We start from the raw sequence: 14,213 nt of genomic DNA on the forward strand, positions 1-14,213 counted from the left end.
GTGGTCTTTGTTGAGCCTGGAGCTATATAGGGAAGGAATAGAAGTATGTTAGAGGTTTGTTGGATACGGGTTGGGTCGGTTGTTAGTTCTCTAGTGGGGAGTTTTAGTAGGGTAATGGCAGAGTGGTTGTCTGTACTCTATCCAGGTGCGCTAGCATTCTCCCTGCCTGCTCTCAAAATCAAGAATATTGAGTTGTTCCTGCGCTGTTTGCAATTGGCTAAACTTGGTGGACAGCCAGCTCATCCTGTAGGGCTGTAACTCGGTTCTCTAGCTCCTCTTGAACTTTCTGTGCTTACTTTTTGAACCCCTTAAAGGAGAATTCAACCTGTGAGGGACAATTCTGAGACAATTTGCAATCAGTTTTCATTATTTATGGTTTTTGAGTTATTTAGCTTTTTATTCAGCATCTCTCCCATTTGCGATTTCAGCCATCTGGTTGCTAGGGTTCAAATTACCCTAGCAGCCATGCATTTGAATGACAGACTGGAATATTAATAGGAGAGGGCCTGAATAGACAGAAGAGTAATAAAAAGTATCAATGACTATACATTTGTAGCGTTACAGGGCATTTGTTTTTAAGATGGGTCAGTGACCCCATTTTGAAAGCAGGAAAGAGTCAGAAGAAGCAGGCAAATAATTGAAAAAATGATAGAAAATAAATAATGAAGAACAATTGAAAAGTTTTTTTAGAATCGGCCATGCAATTATATACTAACTAACTTAAAGGTGTAGCAACCCTTTAAACACAAGTCTTGTTCCAGAGAGCCAGTAAAAAAGTGCAATATCTTTGCAGGAGAAAGCCATCTAACAGCAAATTTACACTTCCAAACTTTTCTAGGGAAAAGGAAGACGTGAAGCGAGTGCAGACAGAAGACGGTTAGTCCCAAGTCAGTGAAACATCAAAGCCAGAGGAGAAGAATCAAGTCTAGGAAGCAGCCAAGTCATAGCTTTAAATTGGTTCCAACGAAGCGAGAACTTTGCCAAAGTCAGGAGCAGAACAGGAGGGAGCGGAACTTGGTGAGTATCTTCTGAGTCACCAATGATAACTGCGCCCGCTGATGCGCCTGCGCACCCCAGATAGAGCTGCAGAGGCATGTGTATGCACTAACTTCATTTTGGGTGTCTAAACGCCAGATACTTTATTAATCCTATGTACAATGGGCAACAAAATGTTCAGTGGACCCCTGGAATTCATATTATACATCATATCTGTTATACAGATAACTAGAATCTCAGCTGCCATAAAAAAGCCAGGACTCACTGTACAGCAAACTTGGGGCTGTTCCTGCTGAATTGTGCTTAGTACAGGGGAATACCTATACTCTATGCTGGCTGTACAAATATATATTTACTTATGTTGGATATGCCAAATCTGTTCTTTCTAATAATGTGTCGTTTTCTAGGGTAAACCTATTTTTAGTGGAATGTTTGGCCTTGAAATCAGAAGTATGCAGTTTTGTGCTGCTTGTAGTGTTTCATCTATACAAGTGATTTTGCATACAAGTCATTAGGGTTGAGGAGACTGCCTCATACAGATTTAATTAAAGAAAAGGAATCCTTTTGGAATTCATTCCAGGATTCCTTTTCTTTATCTATACAAGTGAGAAATCTCCATAAAACTATATATATTTCCTATTGACGCATTCAGGAGACATAGAACTTTCCAAATCTCCTGTGTTATCTTATATAAAATAAATCATGTTTGTGATATCTGTGTTTGTATTATGGGAAATATATTTGATTTTCAGTTTTTAGACACTTAGAAACCTATATCTTTTTACAGAAGTGGAATTACATCACAATTCTAACATATTTTGAAAGCTTAGGTTGTCCTGAAAAACGAGGGATGACCGAATCCACTATTTTGAATTCGGCAGAACCCCAGAATCCACTATTTTGGATTCGTCCGAATACCGAACTGAATCCGAAACTAATTTGCATATGCAAATTAGGGGTGGGAAGGGGAAAACATTTTTTTACTTCATTGTTTTGTGACAAAAAGTCACACAATTTTCCTTCCTGTCCCTAATTTGCATATGCAAATTAAGGTTCGGATTCGGTTCGGCCGGGCAGAAGGATTCGGCCGAATCCGAATCCTGCTGAAAAAGGCCGAATCCAGAATCGAATCCTGGATTCGGTGCATCCCTAAAAAAACTATATATCTTTTTCCTGGGTAAACTAAAAGACCCTCCCAGGAAAGACCCCTAAACTGAAAGATAGCAAAATGGTCTGGCAATATAAGTACCATATCAGCCGACAGTGAAAGGGTTAAAGAGGAACTCAATCCAAAAACTTTTTTGGCGATAAATTGTGTTTCTGATATATGTGTTTGTTTTATGGGAAACATGATTTTTCTTTAATTTTTAGACACTTAGAAACCAATGTCTTTTTGCGAAAAACTTTTTTGGCTGATAAAAATGTAACCCTAAGCAGCTTCCCAATATCCATTTATTCCTCATTCTTTTCCGTTCTTTGAACTGCTGGTTCTGACTCCTGAAACATTGTAACTGTAAGCAACTTCCCAACATTTATTCATTCCTCAATGTCATTGAGTTTATAGACATGTGTCACTGTCACTGCGATTGGCTGTCTGCCCCTTTTTGTTCTCTGAACTGCCGTTTCTGACTTCTGAAACCTTTTAACTCTAAGCTACTTCCCAATATACATGCATTCTTCATTCTTTTCTGTTCTCTGGACTGCTGGTTTTGACTCCTGAAACAATGTAACTCTATGCAACTTCCCAATATCCATTCATTCCTAATTCTCACTAGGTTTATAGTCATGTGTAACTGTCATAGTGATTGGCTGTCACCAGTGGCGTAACTACAGAGGAAGCCGACCCCACTGTTGCGGGGTTGGGGCCCAAGGGTACAGGGGCCCCAAGCACCGAATATAATAATTGTGAGCAGAGCACACATCTTGCCAAATTGCCGGCCCCACCACAGAACGCCGCTTGTTATTTGTAGCTCGCACTTGTGCATTAAGATAGTCACGCCCCAAAGGCGGTACGTACTGCGTGACGTCACAGCCTCACGGCATGGATTAGCAAACTATTGGTTGTTTTCAGAATATCTGGACTGTCCTACTAAAAGGCGTGACTCGTGGGCGGCATGCCTTAGTATCTGTGTGAGCGTGACCAATAAATGAAAAACATCTAAATATTATGATATTCACCTTGATTTTTTTTTTCAACATGGCTTACTTATCATCAAGCACAGTTTTCTATTATTACAGAACGAAAGGATTTCTGTATTTCAGAGCTTTTTGGATACTTGGTTTCTTTATAATAGTTCTCATACTTTGGGCTTACTCATCAGGCAGAATATAGACAGGGCAAGGGTTGCCACATGTCCAGTTTTAAAATGACATCCCAGTTTTAAAAGGACTGTCCGGTTCAAAACTTTCTATCCAGTTTAGAACATTGAAAATACTGGACAGAAATCCAGCCAGTTGGAAGTGAAACCCCAGCATCTAACCTCAACTAACATCATTGTGCCCTCTCTGACATCATCATCATCATCACGGCTGGATTTCCCTCAGAGGCACCCTGAGGCCTCTAGGTCCTAGTGCAGCCGTCTGTTTCACTCGCACGCCCCCCACAAGTGCACGTACGCTTTCGCTGGAGCACCAGGGACCTGTGCACTTTACTATGTGACTTCTGCACTGAAACCCTTTTTCAAAAGAGCAAACAGATTTGTTTATATTTAATTTTGAAAATATGACATAGGGTATACATATTGTAATTTCCCAGGTCCCCCCAGTCATGTGACTTGTGCTTCAGTCACTCTTTACTGCTGCACCGCAAGTTGGGTTCCCCCCCCCACACACACACAACCAGTCCATCAGCAAACAATGGTAAAGTAACCAGATAACAGCTCCCTGGTAGATATAAGAAAAGCACTCAAATAGTAAAAAAAAACATTCACGGAGAGACTGTCCATTACATTATGTAGGGGACAATAGCCTGTCCGAAAGCAGTTCCGTAGTGCTGCACTGGCTCTTTCTGAAAGCCTATGACCAGACAAAATGACCTGAGATGGCTGCGTACACACCAATATTACAACTAAAAATTGACTAGGAATGAAATTGTACATGGTAGAATTAATTATTTGCAGTGTAATTTAGAATTGCCATACCATAAAATCATGATGGCATCCCTTTAAGTCCTGTTTTTGTATGTTGCAGACCAGCAACACCTGTAGTGCACTAAAATGTGTTGCTTAAAATTCTAATTATTTTCCAGGACTGAGTTATCTTACTTATACTTATAATTTTCTTTTGGAAAAAAAAAAAAACCCTGTGCCACATGAATTTACATGTGTGTGTTAACAGTGGCGTAACTGCCGAGGAAGCAGAGCCAGCAGTCGTGGGGGGGTAAGGGGGCCTGGTAGGGGGCCTGATTCCTCAGTAGCATGTGAACCGGCAGGGACAATTTTGGGGCAGAGCAACGTCACGTCGAATGGGCGTGTCCACCTAATCCTTCACTCTCATCAGTGAATCAGGTGCTTTTGAGTTCTTTGTTACCCGTGAGAGTGCGCACTGCTGAGGGAGCTGGCGGCTGGGCAGGATAAGCAGTGGGGGGAGTCACAGCCATGTGACGCACAACTAGGGTTGCCACCCGGCCGGTAAAACACCTGCCAGGGCCCGGGGCCGTATTACAAATTTACCGAGCAATGTTTACAAAAATCCCCCCATGAAACTTACATTTTCGTTGGCTTCGGGTGTTGGCCTGCCCCTTTTTTGATGCTACTCCACATGGCTCCGCCCCTTTTGCGGCACCCCTCATCGGCCGGTAATTTTGTTTTTTAAAAGTGGCAACCCTACGCACAACACACTGACCATCGTGTGCCGATAGAGAACCTGAGGGCCTGCGGGTTGTGTCACTGGCTCTTGCAGCAGCTGGTACTTACATCCACCTGTCTGTTTCCACGTTTCACACTTGCTACTTTAAGCACAAAGCCTGGAGATCGAGCTCCTTTTGAAGGCCTCAGTCACAGTTCCTTGTTAGAACTTTTTCTTTCATTCTCTTTGAGGTTCTTAGAATGTTCTCCAGCGTGAATGGTGCCCAAAATAAATGTAGTGGCAGGTGTGAATACTGTTTCATTTGAAAAACCGTTTCATTTGCAAGACATGGAGTGCTGGAGTTGGAGAACTTTCTGTGTGGTGCTTGGGGAAATACATTGTCGTCTTATTAAATGCCCATCACACTGACACTGTTTGGTGTTCGTGGGGGGAAACAGGGACGCCCCATCTGTGTAATAATGATAATGATAATAAATAATTGGTTGGTATCATTTTAAAATTTTTTATATATTATTTTGAATTTGTACAGTGTGGATTCGTTTTTGCCCAGAGTTTGCTGCATTTACTGAATCAGCTGCTAGGACTAATTTTTTTTCAGGAAATGCAACCTTATTGGTGTGTGGGTATAGCCAGGGGTGCTTCGCCAATGAGGCAAGTTGAGGCTGTCGCCTCAGGCGGCAGCGCCCCACTAGGTACAGGGGCAGCAAAAATGCTGCTCCTGGTACTTTAAGAGCGAATTTCCGGGGGAGGGGGGCAGCAGCAGGCAGCGGATGGCCAGGATCGCCCCTGGGTATAGCTACCATAAGGGGGATGGAGAAGGTACTACAGACAGGTGACCCTTGGCAGAGGCAGGTTCGGACTGGCATTCAAGTTTCTAGCATGCAGAGGCCCAAACAGCTCCCCCACAGGTCCAATAAATAACGTATTTCTATGGCATGGTACAGCAGCCCCTCTGGCAGGGGAACTAAAATACCTGCAAAGTTTTTATTTGAGAGCCACTAAGTGGGCAGAGGTTGTGGTGAGCGGGTTGGATTTGATTTGATCATAGACAGACAGGTCAGGTCAAATGGGAGAGTGTGTGGTAGATCAGAAGCAACCCCATATATGCATAGGGCAATTTTTACATTGGGTTAGGTTTGCCACCTTTTGGCCTGGTTGAATCTGGCAGGGGCTAGACGTAGTGAACGGCGGTTGGCTGATCGCCCCCTTAATCATAGGGAATCCTGTCCAATTTTCCTAATTTGGAAAACTAGCCAGGCAGTTTTGACCTGGGCAGCCCTTAAAAAAAACCTGGTCAAAACCAGACAGGTGGCAACCCTAATTGGGGTCCATGTGATCTATGGGGTAGGGTCTGCCCCTTCGGGTTACCAACTTACCATATAGTCACAGTAGCATGTGCAACCAGCAGGGACCATTTCAGGGGATGGTGCGCTTATCCCGACCTCTGCAGGGCTTCTGATTTTTATCCAGAGTGCCTCACTGCCTTTACTGATTATTAAGGAGCGATTGCGTTCCACTTACGTTCCCTAAACTCAAGAAATTGCCACTGTGCCATCCTTCTATGAGTTCTGAGAGTATTTATACATGGATTTGCCACTGTGCCATCCTTCTATGAGCTGTGGGGTATTTATACAATAAATTGCCACTGTGCCATGATTCCATGAGTTCTGAGGGTATTGATACTTGGAATTGCCACTGTACTATTCTTCTATGAGTTCTAGGGATATTATACATGAAATTGCCTCTTTCTTTCCTCTAGCCCCACGTTTCACTTTGAGATCTTGTAACCTTAATATGACAGGACCTGAGGTGAATGCTGTTCCCCCACATTGCAAAGCAGTTATAAAGGTGGGGGCTCTAAAAGCATTGCCTGCCTAAGACCCATCTAGTCTTAATCTGGCTCTGATCATGGATGAGCTGAAGGTACATGTGGTAGGGTGGATCCTGGGTCTTCCACGATTATGTGCAGAGGGGGCCCAGGATTTTTTTTTGCGGGGGGTCACTCTTTTTCTGTTCTCTGAACTGTTGCTTCTGACTCCTGAAACAATGTATCTCTTAGCAACTTCCCAATATCAATTAATTCCTCATTCTCACTAAGTTTACAGTCATGTGTTAATTGTCATAGTGATGGCTGTCACTCTTTTTATGTTCTGTTCCTCATTGTTTTCTGTTCTCTGAACTGCTGTTTCTGACTCCTGAAACAATGTAACTCAATGCAACTTCCAATATCAATTAACTTCCACATAAGGTGCTTAAGACTGGAATATGAATAGGAGAGGGACTGAATAGAAAGATAAGTAATAAAAAAGTAGCAATAACAATACATTTGTAACGTTACAGGCATTTGTTTTCTAGATGGATCAGTGACCCTCATTTGAAAGCTGGAAAAAGAATGCAAATAATTCAAAAACTTTAAAAAAGAAAAATGACGACCAGTTGAAAAGTTGCTTAGAGTTAGCCGTCCTATAACATACTAAAAGTTACCATAAAAGAAAGCATTGCTTTAAGCAGAAGACAGATGTTTTTCAGAGACTTTCACAGTCAATCTGTTGCTTTGAATCTGAGCTGGCTCAATTACAAACTCACTGAACAGAAATGTAATCAAGACTAACTCAGAGTTCTATTCTACCTGTTTTATTAGGTTCACTCCAGGACCCTTGCACAGGGTACACTCTGATCAGATTCAGGATTTAGCTAATGTTACAAACCATTTATTCCATTGAACCTCTGATTGTACTGGCATTATTAATCTCATTATTGGCGCATGCGCAGTTGGAGATTTTCCCAGTTTGCCACAACTGCAGATGCGTCGAAAGTGATGAAAATTACCAAAGGACCAGAAGAAGGCCCACGAAGCGACTATGACCCCTTGAGCTCACTGCGCTGTCTCTGCAACAAGGGGGTATTACCGGCTTAGGGGTATTACTTGTGTTAACTCCTGTCCTGGGGAGCAGGGAGGGCTTGGACTATGGAGGGTAGGGTTTATTTAATAGAATGGGAGTTTAGTTCTCCTTGTGTCACTGCAGTTGGCACAGTAGTAGAACTAATGTTACTGGAGGGGCTGAGAAATGGGTTTCAACAGTGTGCATGGCCCTGGGAAAAGATAGGCCCAATACCTGCCTGCACAGTAGCAATATGTCAGCCCAAACCCTCATGACTCACAGATAAACCCGTAGGTTTCATCCTTGTCCACACTATGGCAAGATGAGGCTTATGGTCTGCAGGTACAGGTCATACCTTTCAATGAAATAGCCTAAGTGTTGTAGTTCCAATGTAACCCATGCTCATTACCATTAGCTGGACACAACTACTTGTGGTCTGGATAGCCCAGATAAGAGTTACATTAGTTAGCCAAAAATGTAATGTATAAAGCTGGAGTGACTGGATGTCAGAAACAACTCCCTGCTTTCAGCTCTCTTGGTTCTACCAGGCAGTAACCAATCAGTGACTTGAGGGGGTATAATAATGCATGCTGTTTACTCCAGCCTTTATACATTATATTTTTGCCTAACTAACTATATTAGAAACACAGATGAGGGATGGTTAAAGAAAGCTGAATAGACACAGGCTGAATATTGGCACAGGATGATTTATGAATATGTAATATTTTGATTGATCACTCTTCAAGTGGAAATGCGGAGTTGGTTAGATTCTTGTTTCAGTATTAATTTTCCATCCATGGACCATCTCTAGCAGTAACTAAACCAAAACCAGTTGTGTATTACAATAGCTTCTACACTTTTCCACACTAATCTACCAATTTCATTTTTTTTTAATTAATTTAAACTCTTTTGGATCAATTATCATTACCCAGACCCAAATGCAAGAGCACTAAGAAATGTAAAAATTGTGCCCCTTTATGAACAGAGCACTTGCTTCCAGGGCAGTTGTTGCACTCAGCATTTAGAGCCAGATTAAAAATCTGTTGCAAAGATCAGAGCGTAGCACGTCATCTGCAAGGCAACTCTGTGCTTAACACTTGCCATAGTTAGTTATTAATTATGTCTTTTCTGTGTCTTGCAGACCCAGGTACATCCTAGCCTGTTGCTTGAATGAAGCACAAGCGATGTGGCTACCTGGAAACTCTCACTAGCTGTTCACCACTCTTCCTCTCATAATAAGGCACAGCTCTTTGGGTGCAGCCCATAGTGCTAAATGCAAGTACAAAAACAAGGCACAGCTCTTTGGGTGCAGTCCATAGTGCTAAATGCAAAGTACAAAAAACATTTTTTATTGTTACACATTGCAAATGATCTTAGTAGATGAATGCAAGTGACACTACCCCTACTCTAAATAATAAAGATTTTCATTTTCATTAAGCGGTTGATTCTGCAACCATATAAAGGCACAAGGCTGCAGGCAGAGTTATACAAGGAACTCTGAGTATCACTTGTGTATTATATGGGATTATGTACCCCCACTGTAAATTTTAAGGATATTAAAAGTCACTGAGTGGTTCAGGACCATATAAATGCATATGGCTGCAGGCTGAATTAGTCAGTTGACTATCACTCGTATTATAAGGGATACTGCAACCCCACTGTAAATAGTAAGGATATTAGAAGTCACTGAGAGGTTGTGACCATGTAAAGGTGCAGAACTACAGGCTAAGTGATACAGGGGAACTCTAAGGGATACTGTACCCCCTAAATGATATGGCGTTAGATGTAACTGAGGGGTTCTGTGACCATAAAAAGACACAAGACTGTGGACTAAGTTATACAGTGGACCCTAAGTATCACACAGGTATTTTAAGAGATTGTGTGCCCCTACCGTAAATGTTAAGGATATTTGCGTTCACTGAGGGTTCTGTGACCATATAAAGTCATGAGGCTGCAGGTTGAGTTATACAGAGATCTTTGAGCATCACTCATATACTATAAGAGACAACATACTCCCTTCTTTAAATGATAAGGATATTAGAAGTCACTGAGAAGTTCTGTGATAACAGAATGACATAAGTTTTTCATCTATACAAGTGAGAAATCTCCATAAACTATAATATTTTGGTATTGGCGCATTCAGGAGACATAGAACATTCCAAATCTGCTGTGTTCTCTTACATAAATAAATTATGTTTCTGATATGTGTTTGATTTAGGGGAAACATGATTTTTTAGACACTTAGAAACCAATATCTTTTTACAGAAGTGGAATTACACCAAAAATCTACCACATTTTGAAAGCTTAGGTTGTCCTAAAAACGATATATTGTTTTTCTGGGTAAACTAAAAGACCCGCCCAGGAAAGGCCCCTAAAGTGAAAGAGCACATAAAAGTACCAAATCAGCCAAATTGGCTGGCAGTGAAAGGGTTAAAGTTGAACTCCATTCAAAAACTTTTTTGGCTGATAAAAATGTAATTCTAAGCAGCTTCCCAATATCCATTCAGTCTTCATTCTTTCCTGTCCTCTGAATTGCTGGTTATAACTCCTGAAACAATGTACCTCTAAGCAATTTTTCTAATATCCTTTCGTTCCTCATTCTTTTCTATTCTCTGAACTGCTGGTTCGGACTCCTGAAACAATGTAACTCTAAGCCATTTTCAATATCCATTCATTACTCATTCTTTTATGTTCTCTGAACTGCTGGTTCTAACTCCTGAAACAATGTACCTCTGACCCTTAAACGATGTAACTCTAAGCAACTTCCAAATTTTAATTAATTCCTCATTCTCACTAGGTTTATAGACATGTGTAACTGTCACTGCAATTACCTGTCTGTCTCTTTCTGTTCTCTTAACTGCTGGTTCTGACTTTTGAAACAATGTAGCTGTAAGCAACTTTCCAATATCAATTAATTCCTCATTCTCACTAAGTTTATAGTCACGTGTAACTGTCATTGTGATTTGCTGTCACTCTCTTTCTGTCCCTTTCTGTTCTCTGAACTGCTGATTCTGACTTTTGAAACAATGTATCTCTTAGCAACTTCCCAATATCAATGAACTCCTCATTCTCACTTGGTTTATAAACATCTGTCAATATGTGTTAACTGTATTAGCAATGCCAAATAATACACAGTACCAGCTCCCCCAGTATGTTCCTTTATACTGTATACTGTCCTTTCCTTTACAGAAAATACTCTCTTTCCGTGGTGCCATTGATTTGGCTCGGGTTAAAGGTGTCGAGATTGTGATCACTGATCTCAGCAATGCTTGCAGGAACAGATACCCTTCCAGGTAAATCAAAGAAGTTCCTTACACACATTGTCTTTTAATTGCCTTCCAATTATCTCAGATGTGGGTATGCACGTGAAAAGAGATGTAACATCATAGGACCCCATAGTCTCATTGGTCTCCTGTTTTACCTCATGCATTTTGTTGACAAAGTCCATGGAGATCTGAATGTGGAGTACTGTGTTGCTACAGGAGTTAATTCTGCTGACAGTCGGTCTTAGAGGGGATTGTGTGGGGTGAGAAGGAATGGAATGCTTCTCTGTCCATTAGCCGGACCCCACCACCACTACACCACAAAGCTTCTCATAACCTGTACAGAGAGTTACCTAAAAACAAATCCATCATAAACATCCCCCTATATCAAGCATATCCATTTATTAAATGCCTGTTATAGTATCAATGGGGCATAATCTTAGAAATGCGGTTGGATTGTGGCCTATTGAGTAAAGCAATATTTAATACATTCCAATCATTAGAGTTCAGTATGAATAATACTATAGTAGGTAGAATGACCTTATATCTGTGTCTTTCAGCCCCATCAGTACATATTAACCAGTCCCACAGCAGAACCCACTATAGCAACTCACCTGCAGAGATATTAAACATCCAGTTCTTCAATTAAACCCATCTTGAGCAACACCACACAGTTTTACCCAACCCTGTTCTGCACTTGCAGATGTTCATCAGCCCCAGCGGTATTATTTAGATACACACAAACGCACATCCCTTCACACAATTGGTCAGTCACCTTAAGCAGAATGAGGCACAGGAGACCCTCCCTTCAATATTCACCATAGTTATTCAATAAATACAGAGACATGTTTATGGGAAACCTGTGGTGGGAACAGGAGATTTATTGATTTAAATATCCAATTATTGTTGGGCATCAACAATAATCAACAGCTGATGATCCAGAGGAAGGCAAAAAACCCCAGCACTTGGCCAATTTGAACTGAGGGTAAAAATTCCTTCCTGACTCCTTCAAACGGCAGTCGGTTTATACCCTGGATCATGGCTAGACACAGACACACACAAACATAGACAAACACTCACAGACACACATAGACACACACAAACACACAAATATGTACAAACAGCCACAGAAGGCATGCAAGGAGCAGGGTTGCGTCGCTGGCAGCAGAACTGTCTGAAGAGTCTTCTGGTGGAATGCTGAAAAGAAAAAGTTTAGAAATTGTTAAAATAAAAAATAATTACAGACTAATACTTGTTTTTTTTATTATATAAACGCTCATTCTGGCTCTACAGCATATCCACTACCTGGCATGGCACCTTTTATTTTATATTGATCACCTGGTGCCAGTCTTGATTCCAGTGAGAAACCCATTCCCAAAGGTGGATATGTGAGCCAGTGCTACAGCAGTCCTATCAGAGTTACCTACCTCCCCCCTTATTGGCCTACTAGAGAATCAGAACTGATATCTGTAGTCTTGGCCAGATTCTTACCCAGAGTACCTGGCACAACCTAAAGGCACCCCTACACCCGCCTAGCAGTTACGCACCATGACCGATCAGCACGTGAGTGTAGAAGGAGCCATTCCCACTGTGGCCGCCATTCTTTATTCTACTCTGCAGATGAAAAGCAACAGCCAATAATTAGATATATTACCTAAATCCTCTGTAGTCCTTCCTTGGCCGTTTTCGGAGGGTCAGCCTTTCTACCTCCGGAGGAGCTTCTTCTCCATCTACTCGCTCTTCTTTATTCTCCGCTGCTGGATCTTCCTCTTCATTTCTTTTCCTCTTCATTCCTGCCTGTTCTTCCACTGCAGGAGATTGCTCCTCCATCTTCTCCTCCACTGCAGGGGCTTGATCTTCTGCAGGACCTCCTTCTTCTGCTCCCTCTTTCTCATTCTCTTCAAGAGCTTGCTGTACTTCTCCTGGAGCTGCTTCTTCCTCCTCTTCTTTCTCTTCTCCTTCTCTTCCCCTGCTCAGCAAAGCTTCTCTTCTCGATGCTCATGCCCATGCTCCTTTTCTTTGACTCAGCAGTTGGTTTGTGCTTGTTCTTACTATCTGAAGGGACAGCAGACATGTAAAATATTGTGACATATTTCAAATGTTTCCAAAGTTTCAACTACATTCTGCATCACTGAGATTAACATGACCAGACTCAGACTTGTACCTAATAAAAATAACATTATACCCTCCTGCCTACACCCGGTGTCCCCTACTGCCAACGACAGATTCATAGTTACTTAGCTTGAGTTATGGAAGATCCATCTATGTTCGAATCTCTTGTATGGAATAACACGGAATAGGCTTTGTGGGTATTTGTATACCTAGACAAAAGTTCCACAACGTCCTCCATTTTATTAGTATGGCCTAAGCACCCAAGCTACTGAAAAACATCATTTTAAATATGTTCATTCATAACTGTAAAAAATTTATCAAAACATACAGCAGCTCCCACCCATCCTTCCTTCTCCCTCAAGACTCATGTGGAAATCAAACGAACATGATGTTCGACTGTCTTCACACAGGGAGCACCAACGATAGGCAGCAAAGAGAAAGAATGCGAGACAATATAAGGATTATGCTGTACGTTCCAATTTATTCATACCTTTTATATGTCTGATTTCATGACGTTCGGATCCCCTCCGCACTTATGTTGAGGACATCTGAATACTGAGCATCAGCTTCCTCACATTGAGAAAAACCAGTTCTCCCCCAAATCACTCCGCGATCTACAGTGTCCAGTGGAACTTACATCTCACGCAATACTCATAGTCTGCCTCCGAGCTTTCATCCTTGATGACTCTGGAATCTTCTCTGAGTCTCAGTTTAAGGCGCTCTTCTTTGTACATCTCTTCTCCGTTAGCAGCTTTGAAAGCGATGGCAAAGATGTGGTTTATTGGCGTGTGGTTTTTGCCTGGATGTCTTTTATGTAAAACTTCCAGCAGGTCAATTGATAGGTCACCGATTCGTATAGGTTTCTGGCTGTGACTAGAGGTGGGGGAGGAGCAACTAGGTCGGAACCCGTAGCTGACAGGATTTTGAACCTGCGCGGGGGGAAGCCAACGAATTTCAAATGTCCATCGCCTTAACCACTCAGTCACGAATGCAGAGCCTCCTGTACTGAGCAAAGTGGTGTTTATGACTTCAGCGGGAGCTGACCAAATAAGGCCACTGGCTGGGAGTACCTTGTGCTAGACTACACGTGATGTGATTTAGACGCAAGAACACATTTGATTCTGTATACAGATCTATACACCCATAAGAACTT

At 41.8% G+C, this 14,213-nt stretch overlaps 1 protein-coding gene across 1 annotated transcript in view; it reads right to left on the minus strand.

Annotated features, from left to right (window-relative positions):
* Positions 1–11,820: 11,820 nt before the first annotated feature.
* The window catches only part of LOC121397287 (cilia- and flagella-associated protein 251-like), a 7,779-nt gene continuing 5,386 nt past the window's right edge, over positions 11,821–14,213 (minus strand). The window contains exons 2-4 of the mRNA XM_041573898.1: positions 13,712–13,933; positions 12,603–12,917; positions 11,821–12,145 (exon numbers count right to left, since the gene is read on the minus strand). Of these exons, the coding sequence (XP_041429832.1) occupies positions 12,025–12,145; positions 12,603–12,917; positions 13,712–13,933 (658 nt within the window). The 3' untranslated portion in view covers positions 11,821–12,024. The remainder of the gene's footprint in view (positions 12,146–12,602; positions 12,918–13,711; positions 13,934–14,213) is intronic.

Source organism: Xenopus laevis, chromosome 8L (assembly GCF_017654675.1).
Source record: "Xenopus laevis strain J_2021 chromosome 8L, Xenopus_laevis_v10.1, whole genome shotgun sequence".
Classification (NCBI taxonomy): domain Eukaryota; kingdom Metazoa; phylum Chordata; class Amphibia; order Anura; family Pipidae; genus Xenopus; species Xenopus laevis.